Source organism: Girardinichthys multiradiatus, chromosome 14 (assembly GCF_021462225.1).
Source record: "Girardinichthys multiradiatus isolate DD_20200921_A chromosome 14, DD_fGirMul_XY1, whole genome shotgun sequence".
In the NCBI taxonomy this organism is placed as follows: Eukaryota; Metazoa; Chordata; class Actinopteri; order Cyprinodontiformes; family Goodeidae; genus Girardinichthys; species Girardinichthys multiradiatus.
This window is the reverse complement of record NC_061807.1, coordinates 11491519-11512631: the sequence shown is the minus strand read 5'-3', so window position 1 is coordinate 11512631 and position 21113 is coordinate 11491519. Positions and strand designations below refer to the sequence as shown.

The window sequence follows — 21113 nt, the reverse complement described above, 5'->3', positions numbered from 1 at the left end:
GATTGTATCTCTTATTACAAATTCTGGGTGGAAATAGTCAGTAGCTCAAAACGAACATGTAGAGTTTATATCTCCATGAAGACAGGCGAGTTGAGGGTCTAAAACATCAACTAAACATCGTTTTTATAACCTTTACCACATTTTTCAGCCCATTCAAGTTCACATCATCTATGACATCACTTCCTTTCAACATTTATCTCTCCTCCCACATTCTCAATGTTGACCCATGACTGACATTTTTTAACAACAAAACATAATTTATGCCACACATTTTTAAAACTTTTAACACCGTGCTGTTTTTAGTCTTGTCAAATATAGCTTTTTAGCTTATTTATGACAGAGCTTTAACATATTTAACCCCCCCTCGGTCCCGACTCAGTGCTTGTACAGAGCGAGGCAGATATCATGGGAGGCATGAGACAGTTCCCTAAAACCAAGACATAGAGACAACAAAATGAATAAAGAAATAAATAAAACATAGCTGGGTTGGAGGGGGGCATGGTTTGGAGTAAAAATAAATAAATAAATAAATAAATAAATACATAAATAAACTTGACCCCTCTGGGACAGCGGGGAGGGCTAAGCAAAAATAAAAAAATAAATAAAATAAAGAACACACATGGAATAAATTTTTATTCGCGTTTCTTTGTAATACACTCATATGCCAGGTCACATGAAACCTAGCCTAGCAGCTCGAGAAACAGCCTCCTTTCTCTCCTCGCCGTTAATAACAAACCTTGTAGTAATACCCTTGTGTGTGTGTGTGTGTGTGTGTGTGTGTGTGTGTGTGTGTGTGTGTGTGTGTGTGTGTGTGTGTGTGTGTGTGTGTGTGTGTGTGTGTGTGTGTGTGTGTGTGTGTTTGTGTGTGTGTGTGTGTGTGTGTGCATGAAATGACACAACAATATGAAACCAGTTTCTGGGGCGAGGAGGAATGCACACACAGTTACGTGGTACAAGGCAATTTCATGATACATACTCGGAGCACCTCTCATTCTCCACAAAGAGTGTACTTGAAACATTACACAACTAAAAAAGAAAAGACAAAAACTGATAATGCGAGCCATAGGGACACTCTGCTCCATCGGACAGCCTCAGGACGATTTCCTGCCACCACGCGGTACAAGGAGCACTCAATGCGTTTACTTTCCAGGATTGCCGGGGTCTGGTCGTCCCGCGACATTAGATGAGTCAAATTTTACCTTTGCACTGCATGCATCGTGAGGCCCACCAGGACCTTCGACAGGACTTCGGGTGAGATTAGACGGCGGTCCACACTGCTTTTGATTATCGCGGCCTTGACCTCCGGCTTTAAACAAATCCTTCCTTCCTGGATCGTGTAGACCCAAGTGTCCCACTCGCCTCATCGCTGTCCCGGAACGTGAATGATGTAATGGGCGTCTACGTCGATTTTGTGTAAAATGCCAGGAGAAAGGAACTTGTTAGCACCTCACTTAATGTCAAATAGGGGTCGATGTCACTCCATGTCAAAACGTGTTGAACCATCGGAAGCATGCAAACCTTTCCGTTTGAGAGCATGTAGGCCCACTGATACAGGTCGTTGTGTTCCCATTTCACTCCGGACAGCGAAAGCAAGTTTTCTTTTTTGTTGTGTAGAACATCGCTGCTAGATAGGGCACCTCGGGGGACGTGAGTTCGGGCTCGACACCAAATTCGACCATCATGGCTAGAAGGTCTGGACTCAAATGTATCTGTCCATCTGCGATCTTGATGATGATGGTGGTCATTCCATGGCCGCCGTGCCACTCGTGGTTGACTTGAGCCGTGACAGCGGAGCTCTCATGACTCCGAGGAGTCAAGGTCAGAGTCTGCTGCTCCTGCCGCCCCTGCTGCTGCTGCTGGCCTTGCTGATGCCGCAAGCATGGGTGAGGATACCATTGTATTTTGCCATCTCTGGAAAGGTAACCGGGTGCAACAGTCTCCTCTGTATGTTGGCTTTCATTTCCTTCTTCTTCTTCTTCTTCTACTTCTTCTATGTCTTGTTCGTCTTGTTCGCCTTTTTCCTCATCTTGTTCTGCTTCTTCGTCTGTGTCTTCTTCCTCTTCTGGTTGTTGTTCTCCCTCCTACTCTTCTTCTTCTTCTTTGACTTGTACATCGTCCGCTCCTTCCTCCTCCTCCTCTTCTCCTTGTTCCTTGGCTAATCGCGTTGTGTTGCTTTGTCGTTCTCCTACATCCTCGGTGTCGTGATCATTGCGGGCGTAGTCATCAACATCAACATCGTAATCCCAACTGCTTCCGATGCCGTGGTCTTCCCTGTTGTCGTTGACCTTCTCCTCCTCTTACTCGTTGTCTTCATGATCATCACTGTTGACATCGCAGTCACCACCGCCACCACCACCACCACCACCAATCATCATGGTCATCATCTCTATCACCGTCCTCATCATCATCATCCCCATCCTCTTGCCCGTCGACGTGTTCCCTTCGTTCTTCTCTTTGTGCTCTGCCTTCGTCTTCGTAATCCCTCGCCATTTCGCTTCGTCCTTCTCCTCCATTTTTGTTGAGCACCATCTCTTCTACCGCCACTTTCGAGTATGCCATGTGGTCCAGGTACACACATGCCGCAGGAGGTGGATGGGGAAGGTGAACGGGAGGATACGGATAAACAGAACGAGGGGGAGGAAAAGGAGGAGAAGACAGAGGAAGAGGAGGAGGATATGATGACAATAATCAGGACGATCAGACTTCATCTCGTGCTCCTTAGTTCTCATTCGCCCCTTAGTTCTCTTTAACCCCTTCGATCTCTTTCACCACATCCTCCTCCTCTTTCACCAAAGGAGGTGGGTTACGCGCGTACGGGTTCTGAGAGGTTCGAGGCTTTACAGGCTGTAGGACGCATGCACGCAAGGGGGTGAGAGAATATGGAAATAAAACTATAATAAGAGAGAGGAGGGCATGAGCTCCGTAAATAAACACGAGGGCCGAGGGCTTGTTGTTGGAAGACCGTGAAAGAGAGAGGGGAAAACTTGAGCGGGTGCACCCGTGGTCCATCAATACATCAAATGATTTTTACATAAAAGCTCATTAAATCGTTTCTACTGGCAGTTAAAGAAAACATGACTCAACATAGCTGACTGTTAGCTTAGCGAAAGCCCTGAAAATATACTATTAAGGTTATCGTTCTCTTCCTCAACTATTTTTGGTGAGCAGCTTTAGCTGTGCAAGGTGCTTCTTAAAAGCAATTACAGTTTGTTTCCAGGTGAAGTAAGAATGTGGTTTTTCGCTTTTTTAATCTGACTATGAAGATTGCAGCCAGCTGTTTCCGTTCTCTAGTTGTTTCAGGTCATTTTACCAGAACTGTTTCTTGCTCTATGCAGACTGTACAAATGCATTGGGCCACACAAGCCACCTGTGGGCTTCAAAGCTAAATGCCTCTTAAGAGAATTAAATTTCCTCACATTATTCCATTATAAGCTTAAAAAGTAATATATGATATAAGACACGTAATTTGGGGCTCAGCTTTTTGTGGCATGTTTATGATGTACGATTCAACTAAAAAGCAAACAAATCAGTCAAACAAAAACCTGTAAAATACAAACTGACCAGTGAATATTTCTTCTTTTATTTGTTTGACTATAAAATAAAATGCTGGTTATTATTAACAAGCAATAGCTATGTTGATTTCTTTTTATCATGTGCAACTACTAAACATAACTTCTGAACAGGGTTGGAGTGAAACTTGTAAAGTTTTTGACAGATTCCAGTATTAGTCATCATTTTATTTGTAATCTTTTTGCATGGTAACAACCCTGCCTTTTTCTATACCTGTCTGGACTTGTGCAGAAATGTGGAGCAACATAATCCCCACCACTGTTAACCCGTTAAGCCGTAAGAGTTGTAGAAGCAATTTCTTCGTAACCCCATACATACCTGAAATAAATTAAGTATAGCTCCAAAGACAAGTCATAAAATAATATTGCTTCAGTGGAACAACGACTGCAACTCTTAGTATGGCTGAATTATTTATGATTTAGAGCCTCACCAAAGATTTTCACTAAATAAACCCTGAAAAACAGCATAAAAATCCTTTCAAAATCCTAGGAGAAGCTTCAGATTGTTTTCATCAAAATATTCACTATAACTGCAGCACCTTTGGACTGAAACAGTTGAAGCATTTATGTTCCACAAATGTTTTAATAGACAATGTGCCAGATGCAGCTAGGATTTTGGGACAACTTAGTCAAAACTGTGCCAAATCTGTTTTTCACCTCATAAAAAGAAATCTGGTCAATTAAAAGTGCTGATTTCCACTGTAAGACTCCTGCATGGAACATCACCTTTGGTCATGACATTTATTCTGTTCATCAAAATGGGCCATTGTGCACCGCATAAAATCAATATGATGAAAATAAATCAAAATAAATCAGACTGATGTCCAACTGGAGGAAATTCATTGAAAAGAAGAATAATTCATGATAAACTATCTAAACCAATGTGCAAAAATAAGATTCTATGAAAAACAATGTATGCAAAATGTGCAAAAAAGAACTATCAATGAAAAACTGTATAAATAATGATGGGCTGCAACCCCCCCAGACCCTCCCTTCCAGACACACCTGTACATACGGCTTATTGTCTTTATTTTTACTCCTCTAAAATGTTTTTATATGCTGTGGTTTTAGAAACCTAAGTCAGATTCCTTGTTTGTGACACAAACGTGGCCAATAAAGTTGATGGTGACTCTGATTCTGGTTCAGAGTCAAACAAGCCTTGAATCAGTCCCACACAAACATGCAGCCTCTTTGTTCTGGAGAAAAGGTGGTGATTGTTGTTTACAGATGTCATACACAACATACATCCTAGACAAGAGTAATTACAAACATTAAATAAGTGAAGCGTTGAAATAGCAGACATATAACGTAAATCAGTTGGAAATAAGAAGAAACACAGTAACTAGCTCTAGAACTGGCCCCTCTCCTCCGAAACAAATTTTTATTATTCTCCTCCTCATCCTAATCGACACAGCTTTTCGAAGAATATTCCATTTCCATGTCACTGGTCCGCTAAATGTCTTCCAATACTTCCTAACCGGTAATCATCTTCTTCTGTGCCATTATAAATGACCATTTATCCAGAAATAACACAAAACTGGGAGCTAATGGAGCAGAACGCAGGCTAGCTGCAAGACTTGTAGGTTTGCGCACGCATAGAACATCCCGTTTGCACGCAAATTACGTGACTGGAGATGGTGCTACAAAGACAAGCTATGTGTTGTTGGAAAGGCGAGCGTCTCTAGTCTGTAATGATACCGGATATGGGGAGTTGCTTCAAAAAGAAAGATGTAGCGTTTAGTTGATAGAGTCAGCCAAGTCTGAAGGACCTTCAAATGTCCTCACGTGTGTTTAAGTTGCTGTAAAATTATAAGTATTTGTGCAAAACTCATTTAGGGAATTGTTTTATGAACATTTAAGTCACCTCTTGCGAGGGATTTAAGAAAAAACTGCGTTTGATCTAGTTTTAGAGATGACAAAAAATGTACATCTTTCTGCTGAACCTGCCGGTTCATCGGGCTCAACAGGTTAAGGTATTTAATTTAGGATGTACTGTGCAATTATCTGTGTATACATGAACAGTTCCTATTTTTATTTAAAATGTGAATGAAATAAACCACTTTCATTACTTTTGTTTTGGAGAATAAAATTCAATGCAGTTAATTATATTTAAAAGCACCAATAAGAAGCAAATGACATCTCAAAAACATCCATTATATGGACATAAATATGTGATCAGTTCGATCCAACCATACAGAGAGATTCAATGTCAATAAATACATTTCAGATCGATCCTATTTGTTAAATAAGATCAGTTTATTATAAAAGAGCAGCTTAGATCTTGGAATGACCTCTGAAACACAGTACAACAAATCAAAAAAACTTATCAGAAACCATGTCTGATTCAAAATGCTCCTCTTCATAACTCGCCCCTCGAGCTCATTTGTCATATATTTTCTTGTTCCCTCCCCCTGACACCAACAGAATAACTGAGGGTGTAACCACTCAAGTTAACTGCAGCACGGTTGTGTAAGTTGGAGATCAAACCTGTTACTGACAGATAAAATGTCTCAGAGAAGAGATCAGCTGGACCAAGAAAAATATTTCTGTTCCATCTGTTTGGATCTACTGAAGGATCCAGTGACTATTCCCTGTGGACACAGCTACTGTAGGAACTGTATTAAAAACCACTGGGATGGAGAAGATCAGAGGAGAATCCACAGCTGCCCTCAGTGCAGGAAAGAGTTCACACCGAGGCCCATCCTGGAGAAGAACATCATGTTAGCTGCTCTAGCGGAGGATCTGAAGAACACTGAACTTCAAGCTGCTCCAGTTGATCACTGCTATGCTGGACCTGAAGATGTGGCCTGTGATGTCTGCACTGGGAGGAACATGAAAGCTGTAAAGTCCTGTTTATTCTGTCCTGCTTCCTACTGTAGGGATCACCTCCAACCTCACTATGATGCTCCACCATTGAAAAAGCACAAGCTGGTGGATCCCTCCAAGAGGCTCCAGGAAAATATCTGCTCCCATCATGATGAGGTGATGAAGATCTTCTGTCGTACTGATCAGCAGTGTATCTGTTATCTCTGCACTATGGATGAACATAAAGGTCATGAAACAGTCTCAGCTGCAGCAGAAAGGACTGAGAAGCAGAAGGAGCTCCAGGTGAGTCGACAACAAATCCAGCACAGAATCCAGGACCAAGAAATAAATGTGAAGCTACTTCAACAGGAGGTGGAGGCCATCAATGTCTCTGCTGATAAAGCAGTGGAGGACAGTGAGAAGATCTTCACTGAGCTGATCCATCTCATCCAGAAAAGAAGCTCTGATGTGAAGCAGCAGATCAGATCCCAGCAGGAAACTGAAGTGAGTCGAGTCAAAGATCTTCAGGAGAAGCTGGAGCAGGAGATCACTGAGCTGAAGAGGAAAGATGCTGAACTGGAGCAGCTCTCAAACACAGAGGATCACAACCAGTTTCTTCTCAACTACCCCTCACTGTCAGCACTCAGTGAGTCTACACACTCATCCAGCATCAATATTCGTCCTCTGAGATACTTTGAGGATGTGACAGCAGCTGTGTCAGAGCTCAGAGATAAACTACAGGACATCCTGAGAGACACATGGACAAACATCTCACTGAGAGTCACTGAGGTGGAGGTTTTACTGTCAGAACCAGAAAGAAATACCAAAGCTGGATTCTTAAAATATTCACAAGAAATCACTCTGGATCCAAACACAGCAAACAGGAAGCTGTTATTATCTGAGGGGAACAGAAAAGTGACATTAATGAAAGAACAACAGTTTTATCTTGATCATCCAGACAGATTCACTGATTATAAACAGGTCCTGAGTAGAGAGAGTCTGACTGGACGTTGTTACTGGGAGGTGGAGTGGAGAGGGGAAGGAGTTGGTGTAGCAGTTTCATACAAGAACATCAATAGAGCAGGAAGATCAGAGGAATGTTTATTTGGATTAAATGATAAATCTTGGTCATTATATTGTAGCACAAACAGTTACACATTTTATCACCGAAAAGTTGAAATGCCAGTACCAGTTTCCTCCAGACTAGGAGTGTATCTGGACCACAGAGCAGGTATTCTGTCTTTCTACAGCGTCTCTGAAACCATGACTCTCCTCCACAAAGTCCAGACCACATTCACTCAGCCTCTATATGCTGGAATTAGGCTTTATTATGTTGATGGATCTTCTGCTGAGATTGTTAACCTGAAATAGTCAGAACTGTTCTGAGGTCCAGTTGGTTAAAATGTGTATTTTAGTTCCAGTTTCTTTAGTCTCCATCATTGTTGCTGAGAGCTCATTGTTGTGTCATTTCTTCACTGCTCAGAGATTAGCTGTCTTTATGGAGCTACTTTGTCATATTGTTTGTTGTTTTGTTGATGTTGGAGTTTGTTTGGGTGCTGCCCCTTCCTGTTTCTGTTCAACCATGGAGGCTATCACTGCTCAGGAGGATTTTTATTCACCTAAACTAATTACATTTACATTTATTGCTTTGTCAGACCAAATGTTGTTGTTGTTCAAATCTATGTACAGATGAGCTGATGGAAACTATAATTATCATGATCATCATCAATCAGGTCATCAATCAATATTTTATTGGACAAACATCAGATTCTGGATTAAACTGATTGTAGAGATGAATTAAAAAGAGCAGAAAATTACTGTCTTTATCAGAGTTTACTGTTCTATGTTTTGATCAGATATATGGACACAAATATTGGCTGTTTTATTTTTATTTTCATATTTTACAACTTTTTAATTTGGGCAGACAAGTGATCACATCCTTAAAATGTATTATTATATCCACAAATCTGTGGCTGTAAATGTTTTGTTTACTGGAAACTTAAAAACTCTGCAGAAATCCTTTAATCAGTTCAGGATTTGTTTGAAATGTGATGTTAGTTTTCCTGTCTTTTTTCAACAGTATCTCATAATAATCATAATTATTTATCTGGTTTTATGATTTTTATGAGTAATTATTTATTCCTTTTTTATTGCTGCTATTAGTTTTAAAAGTCCTCAGGATTTTTAAATCTATTCTCTGAATTTCTGCGTCGACCTCTGGTGTCTCGTCATCGTCACCAGGAACATAATTGTGTTTCCTCACTCCCTCAAACCAACATCTGCTCTGTTAACTTCACAGTTCTGCTCCTTTTCATGCTTTACTTTGTTCAGCTCATTATTTCTTTTTTCTTTTGTTTTGTCTTTGCTGTATTTTGTTTGTTGGCTTTTCTTTGCCTCCTCTTTCTGACCTTTGTAAAGCTCTTAGTGTTGCCTTCAGTGTGTATGAAATATGCTTTATAAATAAAGGTTGATGGATTTAACAACAACGTTTTCTGAATCATGAAGCCAGTTTACTTCTTTCCTCTGTAAATCACCATGGTAACTGATCCTGGAAACCTGACCTTGTGTGCTCCAGTAAACTCTGTGCTTTAACAAATATTGCTGTCAGTTTTGCGTGAATCACCATCTTTAGTTGCTGGATATAATTTACCAGAAATATTTATTTATTCATTTAATAAACAATTATTTTAGTTAATTAAATTATTCAACCCACCTCACACAAGCTTAAAACACATCTCTGCTCCAATCACTTAAGGCCAAAGCAGAGCTCCAGAATATTCTTTCAGAACATCCTCCAGAACTTTCCAAAGTTTATAGTTAAAAGTTTAGGGTCTCGATGGTGGAAAAAAGAGGTAAAAACACTGTGATGTTCAAGCTTTAGTGATGTGAAACATTAAGTTGACTCCAAATAAAGGAAGACTAAACTTGATGTTTTGTTTAAGACCTACAGTTACCTTATTAATTCGATTCAATTCAGTTTGATTTATATAGCACCAATTCACAACACATGTCGTCTCATAGTTTGTCCATGTAGAGCCCACTGGTGGCCATTGTTCTACTAAAAACCACAAGGATTGGGGGTACCACTCTCTGTCAGACTGATTATAACCTGCTCTGCTGAAAGTCACTAATGATAGTGTTGTGATTATGAATATGAATATAGTATTTTATATTAATATTTTAATATTTTATTAAATAATATTTCGGTCTGTTAAGGGTTGTCCTGTGAATACCAGCCTCACACAATTTCTTGAAATACAAGAATTTATTAACAAAAATAAGTCAACTCAAAGTCAAACATATTTCAGTCAACAAACTCTTTACTTTGATAAAACAATCCAACTAAACTACCAAGCAGAATTAAAGAATTGGGAAGACTAATGGACTATGTACAATATAAACAAGTTGATTAAAGATGATTGAAAACCATGACCAAAAGAGTGATGCAACATTACCATGCAATGTTTATGTTTGAGAACCAAGGATTATCTTGAAGAATCTGGAAGTGAGGTTAAGTTAGTCTTGGAACCAACTTAGGCAATAATTGGTATACCTTTAGACAACCATTCACAATGCAAGATCAGGTAAAATATTACCTTAAATATGATTTATTTTAATAAAATAATGTTTTAAATAATGATGTGTTGAATAAAACCAACCTTCTGGATGACCATTCCTCAGCGGTGTCTAATTAGCTGCCTTTATTAATTGAAATAATATTTGAAGAAATATTAAGGAAATAGTAAAATTATATTTCAGAAAATATTATTTTGAATATGAACCAAACCTTCCTGGATAAATGGGTCTTAATGGTGTTTACATAGTTATCAAGTTTAGTACAATAATATTTTGGGAAATATTATTTCCTAGATTGAAAACTAACAACGTTTTTGGGTAAATTATCTTTAGCTGACTCTTAGTAGGTTAGCATGTGTAGGTTAGCTGTTAGCTGTTGGGGCTAACAAAATAAACTTGTAGCTATCATCAGAATCAAACACATGCAGTACCTGTCTGGACTGGTAAAGAAATGTCCCGGCAAACGTGCCGTTAAACATATTCCCTTGTTCCCTCCCAATTAAGATCTGGCGACAGGAGTAACCACTAACACTCACTGCATTGACATGTTGTGCAGATCAGAGTTTGAGCCAGTTTGTATTGTGAGTCACGCCTCCCTGTTACTGAGAGGTAAAAGGGCTCAGAAAGGAATTCAACCAGACAGAGGAAAATATTCCTGATCCATCTGTTTGGATCTACTGAAGGATCCAGTGGTTATTCCCTGTGGACACAGTTACTGTATGAACTGTATCAAAGACCACTGGGACGGAGAAGATCAAAGAAGAATCCTCAGCAGCTGCCCTCAGTGCAGGAAAGAGTTCAGACCGAGGCCTGTCCTGGAGAAGAACATCATGTTAAGAAAGTTAGTGCAGGCTCTGAAGAAAACTGAACTCCAAGCTGATCCAGCTGATCACGATATGCTGGACCTGAAGATGTGGCCTGTGATGTCTGCACTGGGAGGAAGATGAAAGCTGCCAGATCCTGTCTGGTCTTTTTGGTTTCATTGTCCAACCCCTGTACCTTTAAAATACAATAACATACCTTATGTGTTTAAAATCACCCTTTAAATAAAGTTTGTCTTAAATTTAAAAACACAAACACAGAATGTGCTGAACAGATAATCTGCTAGCGCAAAGATGGCTGAATTATCAACAAAAACAAAACCAAACGTTATAAAACGAACCTTGTTTAAATTATTTCACTCTAAACTAAACTTGTCTCTGCCCAAAACACAACCTCTTACGTGAACCGTGCTGAGGAAAAGTTGTCCGGGTCGATGAAGTTGAAGAAAGCATCCACAGTGAACAAAGTGTCAACTTGCAGCTAACCTGCATAGCTGTGGGGTGGGGCGGCTTGTTCTGCCGGGCTGGCTGAACTGCACATTACATCTGTAACCATGGTGATGCGGTCCCGTTGTCCTTCCTTCAGCCTGGGAAAAACTGCTCCACTCGTCGTTGTAGAGACAGGGTCTCTGCTGGGAACTCTCTGAAACACAGTTTGCTTCTGTAGACCTCAGAAAGAAAAGTCAAGCAACGCTTGTACCTTAATTACCCCCGTTCATGAATGAATACTGGATACACAAACAGTAATTCATTCCTACTTAACTTAGTGCATATGATCGCGTGATTGTATGACACTCTTGGATCCAGTTTGAAGAGTTATGTCTATTTGCCAGCAAAGAGACATTAGCGCACTGTGTCCCTCTGTCCAGTTCCTCTGGGGACCTGCGTGGAAGAGGTCTGTTTGTTGCAAAAGCGGGGTTTTTATTCAAACAGTGACATCATGGGAAGAACGCTGTTACTCCTATTCCTGGCTGTGCTGGAAGTAGGTTAATGCGATTTATTTTGAAAGTTCCAGAAAAGTTCTTACTTGCCTTTAATGTTGTAACCCATGGCTGTGGTCCCAACAATAGTGGATTAGGGTTAAATTATGTCATTTTAAAATGCTCTAAAACTTCAGCTGTTGTTAAATACCTGAGTTCATTGAACAACCTGTCAACATGATGGTTTATTTAAACTTTTTTATCAACCCGTGAAGAAAGCAGAAGAGTTCTTATTTTATAAAGAATCACCTGCTGCAAAATGTTATTTGACTCTTTGTTTTGAAGATATTTTCATGTTGAATTAGATTCTCAAGGGACAAAAACACAAAGAGAACAATCAACCTGACAGCCTTATACAGATACAGTTGTAATAAAGTAAGTACACCCTCTTTTAGCTCTAAGGTTCTCTGTGTCATGTTTTTGACTCCCAGCCTAGTGTCTTTTTGTATAGAGTGTCTATGTTCTCATTGTGCACATGTGGGTGGTCTCCGGGTACTACGGTTTCCTTTACCAGTCCAAATTCATGACTTTTAGTTTAACTGGTTAATCCTTGGTTGTCTGTCCTCACAGACCCTATCCAGGCTGTACCGATATTCCCCTTTTTCACTGGCCCCTATTTGGTGCAATTCGGTACACCTCTACTGTCGTTCGCTGATTGTGTAGGGGGCATCACTAGTCACAGCATATTTAAATAAAGAATATCTTCAACCGTTACTCTCACACGTCCTCTAACCTATATCCTTCAGTTTGATATTGGTCCATGGTTTCCCTCTGTCTCCTGTACTTATCCAGAGTGCTTCATCTTGCTGCCCACAGCCTTCTCTGGGTCTTATCTTTCAGTCTGAGTCTGACAACAGCTATAGACTGAGCAGCAATCATGGCTGTTGTGTTTGTGTCACAAATCACATCATCTTAATTTTTCAGAGTTGCTATTGAGGATCCTGTCCACATTCAGAGAGTAATCAATTTTAATGGAAAACAAGCCGATTCGACCAAGTCAAGTAGAGTACGTGCTAATGGAAAAGGGGCAATAGGCACCAGCCCTCCCTGCATAGTAGATCTGGGCTGGGGTTTTTGGAGAGTCAGCAGCAAAGAAGCAGCAGAGAGGTGAGTCAGATTATCAGTTTTGGATCTCTTGTTTTTCAGGTATTTTTAGTGTCTGTCTGTCTGGACTTGTGCTGAAATGTGCAGCCAACACTTACCAACTGTTGCTTCCCTTTTAGTTTAGCTCTTTGTTATGTGATTTACTGGGCAAAAGTTTATTTTGACATTTCTTGTTTTTATAGTTTTAGAATAACAGAGTAATAAACTTTAAAATCTGTAACTGTCATGATTTGAGGGTGTTTTGAGTTTTGTTTTGGGTTTTTCTCTGATCATGATTATGTTCTCCAGGTCATGTTTTTGTAGTTCTTTCCTTAGTTTTAGTTTCTTAATGATTCTTGTGTTCTGTTCATGATGCATTCTAGTTTATGTTCTGTAAGAGTTTGCTTGGGATAGATTGTGTAGTTTTTCTGTTTAGTTCCAGTCATGTTTTCACTTCTTGCTACAGTCAGCCTGTAATCAGTGTTATGCAGTTCACCTGCACTTTGCCAATCAGTCTCCCTGTTTCACCTGTACCATGGTCTATTTATACGCTTCTGTTCTGTTTAGTCCTCGCTGGTTTTTACTCTTTGTTCAAGTCTTTCCAAGCCCCTCCTTGTCCGTTTCATTCATGCCATGCCTGCTCACATTTTTTCGCCTGTTCATCTCATGTCTGGATGTAAGTTTTTGTTCTTATTAAATCTGTTTTTATTTTGACCAATCTGCTCATGACTGTCTGCATTGGGGTCCACTCCAGAATCCACACCTTCGTGATAGGAGTTTAAACTCCAAAAAACAGTTCATCCCTAATGAGAGTTGAAGGGATAAATGGCCCAAAGGAGCCAACTGGTTGTCAGCCTGGTTATGGTGCTGTGAAGAAACCAGGGATTGTTCTTGTTCTTCTAAGTTAATGATGACTAGTTATCAATTTTACTTTTACAATATCATAGTTTTCCATATTTAGTGAGACTCTTTCAGTTTTCATTGATAGGTGGCCTAAAAAAACTAACATCAAGCTTTCTGTATTTTCTCATCATCCACTAAGCACAACTATATGTCTACCTCGCCGTTGGACCACAGTTTTGATCTTAGTGTTTCCGTTTTCCTTAAAGCCGAGAAGAAGCTCAGTTGCTGTTTTGAGTTTTTTTAAAATGGCGGATTTTATTGTTGCAATGGAGTCGCTCTTGTGACTCATCCAGAGATGTCACCACCTAGCCAATCAGTGACCCGCATTCTGCTGATATTAGTTTTAGCTTGACTCGTTTAGAACCCTGGCTGTATAGATACTATAACAGGCGGTTGTACCAAGTACCAGTACATAATTGAAAACCCTAAAAACGGAGTCAGGTCATGTCGAGTTGTTATTAGTGGAAATTGGGCTTAATATTAATGTTTTGGAGTGGCCCAGCCAAAATCCAGACTTTAATGTGAGAGAGACTCTGTGGAGGGAGATAATGATTAAGGTGATGGTAAGGAGGTCTATCAACCTAAAATAACTAGAGCTCATCAAAAAAGATAAATCTTCAACATACCAGTGGAAACATGCAACATGATGTTCAGCAATTGTAAAAAGGGTTTGATGCTGAAATGCTAATCAAGATGTCTCCACTGATTACTAAGGAAGGTGTAATGAGATGTAAATAAAAACAGATTCATTTTTAAAGCGATTCTCTTTCTATATTGGCTTATAGCAGAGAGATGAGTCAGACTGCAGTCAACAGGTTCTGCTCTCTAGTAGCCTCAGGTGCTTTAACATAGCTGTCTGGACCTGATTATTTGAATCCAAACAGGTAACAAGTGGAAAGTGTGCACTTTAGTTTGTAATTTATTCATTATATTTCATTCATTCAAACATAAAGGTTGCTCATGTTTCGCCTAGCCTGTCCTGTTTGATTCGTGCCATGCCTGCTCACATTTTTTGCTTGTTCATCTCATGGCTGGATGTAAGATTTTGTTCTCATTAAATGTTATTATTTTCAACAATCTGCTACTGCCTGTCTGTTTTTGGGTCCACTCCAGAATCCACAGCTTTATGATGGGAGGTAAAGGAAGAAATGGCCCCGAGGAGCTGACTGGTTGTCATCCTTTCCATGGTGCTGTTAAGAAACCAGGGATTGTTCTTGTTCTTCTAAGTTAATGATGATCAGTCTTTTTACTCTTAGTATCAATTTTACTTTTACAATATCATAGTAAAAAATATACATTTTAATTTTAGCATGTTTTGTCTTACTGGAACCATTGGTTCTTTGCCATTAGTACCTGCTAGGCTCAACAGACTCTGTACAGTTCAGCACAAAAATATCTGAATCTCGCAGTAGGACCACAGTGTTGATCTCAGCATTTCAATTTTCTTTAAAGCCCAGAAGATGCTCAGATGCTGTTGTGTGTTTTTAAAAAATGGCGGATTTGATTGTTGCAATGGAGTCGCTCTTGTGACTCAACTAGTGATGTCACCACCTAGCCAATCAATGACCGGCAGTCTTCTGAAATCACATTTTACTAGAAAGGAGGAAAGATTAATAACAAGACAAAGATTTGGACTTCATTATACATGTTTTAAAACACAAAAGCATAATGCAGGGAACTGTGAGATTAGAAATGGTAAATGGACTGAATTTATATAGCGCCTTTCCAGTCATACAGACTGCTCAAAGCACTTTACACTAGAGCCACATTCACCCAGTTGCACTCACTAATGCTCACACATTCATACACTGATCGGTAGGCAACTTGAGGTTAAGTGCCTTGCCCAGGGGCACATTGACATACAGCAGGAGGAAGCTGGAATTTAACCCACAATCTTCTGATTGCAAGACAACTACTCTTTCTACTGAGCCACAGTCGCCTCAAACAATAGAACATTTTGGACTGTCAGAAATACGAGCATGAAAAAATATTGAGAAAAGTTTAATATAGTAGACACATTTCAAAGACATTTAAGGAGCAAAACATATACAAATTAATGTTTTTGAAGAAAACAAAATTGATTGGGGCTGAACGGTGGCGCAGTTGGTAGCACTGTTGCCTTGTAGCAAGAAAGTCCTGGGTTCAATTTCCAGCCGGGGTTCTTTCTGCATGGAGTTTGCATGTTCTCTCCGTGCATGCGTGGGTTCTCACCGGGTACTCCAGCTTCCTCCCACAGTCCAAAGACATGCCTGTTAGGTTAATTGGTCAATCTAAATTGCCTTTAGGTGTATGAATGAGTGTGTGCGTGGTTGTTTGTGTGTTGCCCTGCGATGGGCAGGGCAACACACCCTGGACACGACCTGTCCAGGGTGTACCCCGCCTCTTGCCCATAGACTGCTGGAGGTAGGCACCAGCTCCCCCGCAACCCACTATGGAATAAGCAGTAGAAAATGAATGACTGACTGACAAAATTGATTGATAGAATTTGATTTTACAAGATAAAGACAACTGAGTTTTGTAGTAAACCATCAAGAACCACACTCTATACCAGTTGGTGGCAGTAATGCACATGTAGCCCTTCTGGCGCTAGCTTAGATCCTTTTGTATGAAGGTAAAGTAGTAAGGTTACCCTTAACCTTGTTACCAGAAAAAATATGATCCAGATCAGACTGGTTCTAGATTCATGGAAGACTAGGGTGTGGTAACAACAGAGAAGACATACACAAGGTGCAAGAGAATAGTATGTGGGTTCACTTACAATTTATATTAGGCTGTGCACATTAAGTTCGTGTGGTCAATTGGGAACTTAATAGGATTATAAAAATGAAGAGAAAACCTGCTTGAACACTTAGTAAAAGTTGATGATCCAGAAAGAAAAGTTCTCCACAAACATCCCTCTTCCATCTAGTTGAGGGGAGATAATTAGCTATGTAAATACATTAAATAAAACAACAATAGACTGACTGACTGACTGAAAACAACAATAATAATATACTACGGCTAAATAATAATGATAAAGAAAAAACCCTTAGACACTTAGTAAAAGTTGATGATCCAGAAAGAAAAGTTCTTCACAAACATTCCTCTTCCATCCTTCCTAGGTGTCTCAAAGTCAGCTTCAAGTGTTCAGCTGTGAATTATAGTGATGAAGCAGCTTTCCCTGATACTATGGCTGAGAGTTGTTGCACACATAGAGACTGTAGCTCTGTAAACAGGATCATCAGCTTGTCAGTAATGGCGGAATGACCTTGTTTTTAGTCAAAAGTTGTGCTGCAGGTTCAAAGGTCGCTTTAAATGATGTTCAGTGTTTAGCTACAGGTGTGGCTTTACAAGCTGCTGTTGGCTTAGTTTGAAAGGTCCTTTATGTAGTTGCTGGTATAACTTTATCTGCTGTTTAGTTGTTTTTTTTTTTTGTTGGAAATGTTTAAATTTGCTAAAAATGATGTTAAAATTACAGAAACTGATTCTTAAATCTGGATGTACATTTTAAACACAAACCTCAGACTGAAGTTGCTGGTATAAAATGAGTTAAATATTCAGTTCCTGCCTTAAACTGCTCCTCTCCCTCTAGTTACAGTCATATGAGTCAATCTTCTTCCTGCAATAACACACTGTAAGCTCCACGTTGTTCAGTCTGATGTTTATTGCCCACCCAACCCTTTAGATATTGCTGGGCAGAACAATAGAGGGAGAGATGAAAGTCTAGCTAAACGTTCCGATTAAAGTTCAAAGTAATTAAACCTCTAAAACAGGAACTCACACAGTTGCTGTTACTCAGTTAAAATGGCTCAGAGAGGAGTTCAGCTGGAATCTATCTCCTGTTCCATCTGTTTGGATCTACTGAAGGATCCAGTGACTATTCCCTGTGGACACAGCTACTGTATGAACTGTATCAAAGAACACTGGGACGGAGAAGATCAGAAGAGAATCCACAGCTGCCCTCAATGCAGGAAAACGTTCAAACCAAGGCCTGTCCTGCAGAAGAACATCATGTTAGCAGAGTTAGTGGAGGATCTGAAGAAGACTGAACTTCAAGCCGCTCCAACAGATCACTGCTACGCTGGACCGGAAGACGTGGCCTGTGATGTCTGCACTGGGAGGAAGATGAAAGCTGTCAAGTCCTGTCTGGTCTGTTTGGTTTCTTACTGTGAGGATCATCTTCAACCTCACTATGATGCTCCACCATTGAAAAAGCACAAGCTGGTGGACCCCTCGAAGAAGCTCCAGGAGAACATCTGCTCTCGTCATGATGAGGTGATGAAGATCTTCTGTCGTACTGATCAGCAGTGTATCTGTTATCTCTGCACTATGGATGAACATAAAGGTCATGAAACAGTCTCAGCTGCAGCAGAAAGGACTGAGAAGCAGAAGGAGCTCCAGGTGAGTCAACAACAAATCCAGCAGAGAATCCAGGACCAAGAGAAAGATCTGAAGCTGCTTCAACAGGAGGTGGAGGCCATCAATGTTTCTGCTAATAAAGCAGTGGAGGACAGTGAGAAGATCTTCACTGAGCTGATTCATCTCATCCAGAAAAGAAGCTCTGATGTGAAGCAGCAGATCAGATCTCAGCAGGAAACTGAAGTGAGTCGAGTCAAAGATCTTCAGGAGAAGCTGGAGCAGGAGATCACTGAGCTGAAGAGGAAATATGCTGATCTGGAGCAGCTCTCAAACACAGAGGATCACAACCAGTTTCTCCACAACTACCCCTCACTGTCAGCACTCAGTGAGTCTACACACTCATCCAGCATCAATATTCATCCTCTGAGATACTTTGAGGATGTGACAGCAGCTGTGTCAGAGCTCAGAGATAAACTACAGGACATCCTGAGAGACACATGGACAAACATCTCAATGACAGTCACTGAAGTTGAGGTTCTACTCTCAGAACCAGAACCAAAGACCAGAGCTGGATTCTTAAAATATTCACAAGAAATCACTCTCGATCCAAACACAGCAAACAGGAAGCTGTTATTATCTGAGAGGAACAGAAAAGTAACATTAATGAAACAACAACAGTCTTATCTTGATCATCCAGACAGATTCACTGATTATTATCAGGTTCTGAGTAGAGAGAGTCTGACTGGACGTTGTTACTGGGAGGTGGAGAGGAGAGGAGGAGGAATGGAAGTATCAGTTCCATACAAGAACATCAGTAGAGATGGAGAGTCAGATGAATGTGTGTTTGGATTAAATGACAAATCTTGGTCAATATATAATACCACAAACGGTTACACATTTTGGCACAAAAAAGTTAAAACTCCAGTATCAGGTCCATTTTCCTCCAGACTAGGAGTGTATCTGAACCACAGAGCAGGTATTCTGTCTTTCTACAGCATCTCTAGAACCATGACTCTCCTCCACAGAGTCCAGACCACATTCACTCAGCCTCTGCATGCTGGGATTAGGCTTTATGAGGCTGGATCCTCTGCTGAATTCATTAATCTGAAATAGTCAGAACTGTTCTGAGGTCCAGTTGGTTAAAATGTTTATTTTAGTTCCAGTTTCTTTAGTCTCCATCATTGTTGCTGAGAGCTCATTGTTGTGTCATTTCTTCACTGCTCAGGGATCAGTTGTCTTTATGGAGCTACTTTGTCATCTTGTTTGTTGTTTTGTTGATGTTGGAGTTTGTTTGGGTGCTGCCCCTTCCTGTTTCTGTTCAACCATGGAGGCTATCACTGCTCAGGAGGATTTTTATTCACTTAAAATAATTACATTTACATTTATTACTTTGTCAGACCAAATGTTGTTGTTGTTCAAATCCATGTACAGATGAGCTGATGAAAACTGTAATTATCATGATCATCATCAATCAGGACATCAGTCATTATTTTATTGGACAAACATCAGATTCTGATCATTTAATTTTTCATCATTGAGAACATTTACAAGAATAAAGACAAATACAATTTACTTTTATTTGTAATTTCTTTTAATTTTTCCCATCCCTTTTTCTTATTTTTTTTGTTTTATATTTAATTAGTATCAAAACAGTGAAGACATTTTAATCAAGCATTTCTTCCAGAACCAGGTACCGTTTGGTACCAGAGGTCCAAGAGTTCAGTGAATAATTTATTACAGGAAAATTTCTAGTTCAAACATCTGCATCAGTCTACTGTAGACATGGTTCACATTGACACACATATCAAATTTGAACACACTGAACACACACCACAGTCTACATGAGAAAATTAACTATCTTATAAAATGAAAACATGTAGAAACAGTGGGCATATCTATCCATAGCTGGATGTCTGTAGAGTTTATGGAAGAAGAGGCTGTGGAAGGGAAACTTCCTGCTGCCAATGTTCTTATGGAGGTTTTCCGTCTGCGGCCATCCCTGAACGTATCCAACAGGACAGAAACACACAAACCAGCAGGGTAGCAACGTCTAAATTCAAACTTTTGGTACCTGTGTAAAGGTAAGACATAAAAGAATATTTGTCATATGGACCCACTATTCCATCTGCTACTACGTCTGATTTATTTGTGATTAAACAAGGAAAAAATAAAATTTTCTGAGCTCTGCAAAAAAATTTTCACTAAATGAAAAATGCAAAACACCATGAAAATCCTTTTGAAAACTTGGGAGATGTCATTTTGTTCAAAAAAAGCTCTAACCCACATACAGAAGGACACTCCAGAGAACGAGAATCAGTAAAATGATGTTTATTGTGAAACTAATTATCAGGAACGAGAACCGGTAAATCTCCAACTGTATGGAAGGAAAGGGAAGAGAACTGATGAGACAAGGGACTGCAATTAAATGAAAACTAATGATTATAATTCTAAACTGGGGTAGTAAACAGCTTACTGGTTTGAAGTAGTCAGGTCGCCAGTGGTTGAAGGATTCGGGGTTTAAATCCATAGAAGCAGTGTCCGTCTTGATGTTTCCTCCTGGTGCTGTTCTGAGGTGGAGCAAAAACCGTGAGGTAATCCAAATTGAGATGGCTTACGTGGGAGGGTGGACAGGATACGCTTAATGTCCAGATGCTGAGAGACGAAGGAATCAGGATGGCTGCCAGCCAGAACGAAATCCAGTCAAAGGCAATAATCCTGGAAGCGAAGTCTAGAAGGTAGCCTTTAGCCACAGGAAGTCTTCGCATTCATTCTACGTTTCATGTGTCCCGAATTAAGCCTGTGATCACTACGAAGCAGTAGTGATCACAAGCTTAATTTGGGACACATGAAACATAGGATGAATGCGAAGACTAGCAGGTAGACGAAGGCGAACTGCAGAGGGACTGACCACACTCTCTATTTCATAGGGTCCGACGAAACGAGGCGACAGCTTTTGGGACATGGACTTCAGGGGAACATCACACGCCGACAACCAGACTGTTGGGGGTTATGATTATTGATTGATTAATCTTGATCAA

At 40.1% G+C, this 21113-nt stretch overlaps 2 protein-coding genes across 2 annotated transcripts; both read left to right on the top strand.

Moving 5' to 3' along the window:
• The first annotated feature begins 6074 nt into the window (after nucleotides 1-6074).
• Nucleotides 6075-7745, top strand: LOC124881009 (tripartite motif-containing protein 16-like). Its single transcript, XM_047386486.1, has one exon. The coding sequence runs from the start codon at nucleotides 6075-6077 to the stop codon at nucleotides 7743-7745; it is 1671 nt and encodes a 556-aa protein (XP_047242442.1).
• Nucleotides 7746-17516: 9771 nt separating this feature from the next.
• Nucleotides 17517-19647, top strand: LOC124880229 (tripartite motif-containing protein 16-like). The gene has a single exon (XM_047385192.1). The coding sequence runs from the start codon at nucleotides 17521-17523 to the stop codon at nucleotides 19186-19188; it is 1668 nt and encodes a 555-aa protein (XP_047241148.1). The 5' UTR covers nucleotides 17517-17520; the 3' UTR covers nucleotides 19189-19647.
• Nucleotides 19648-21113: the final 1466 nt, after the last annotated feature.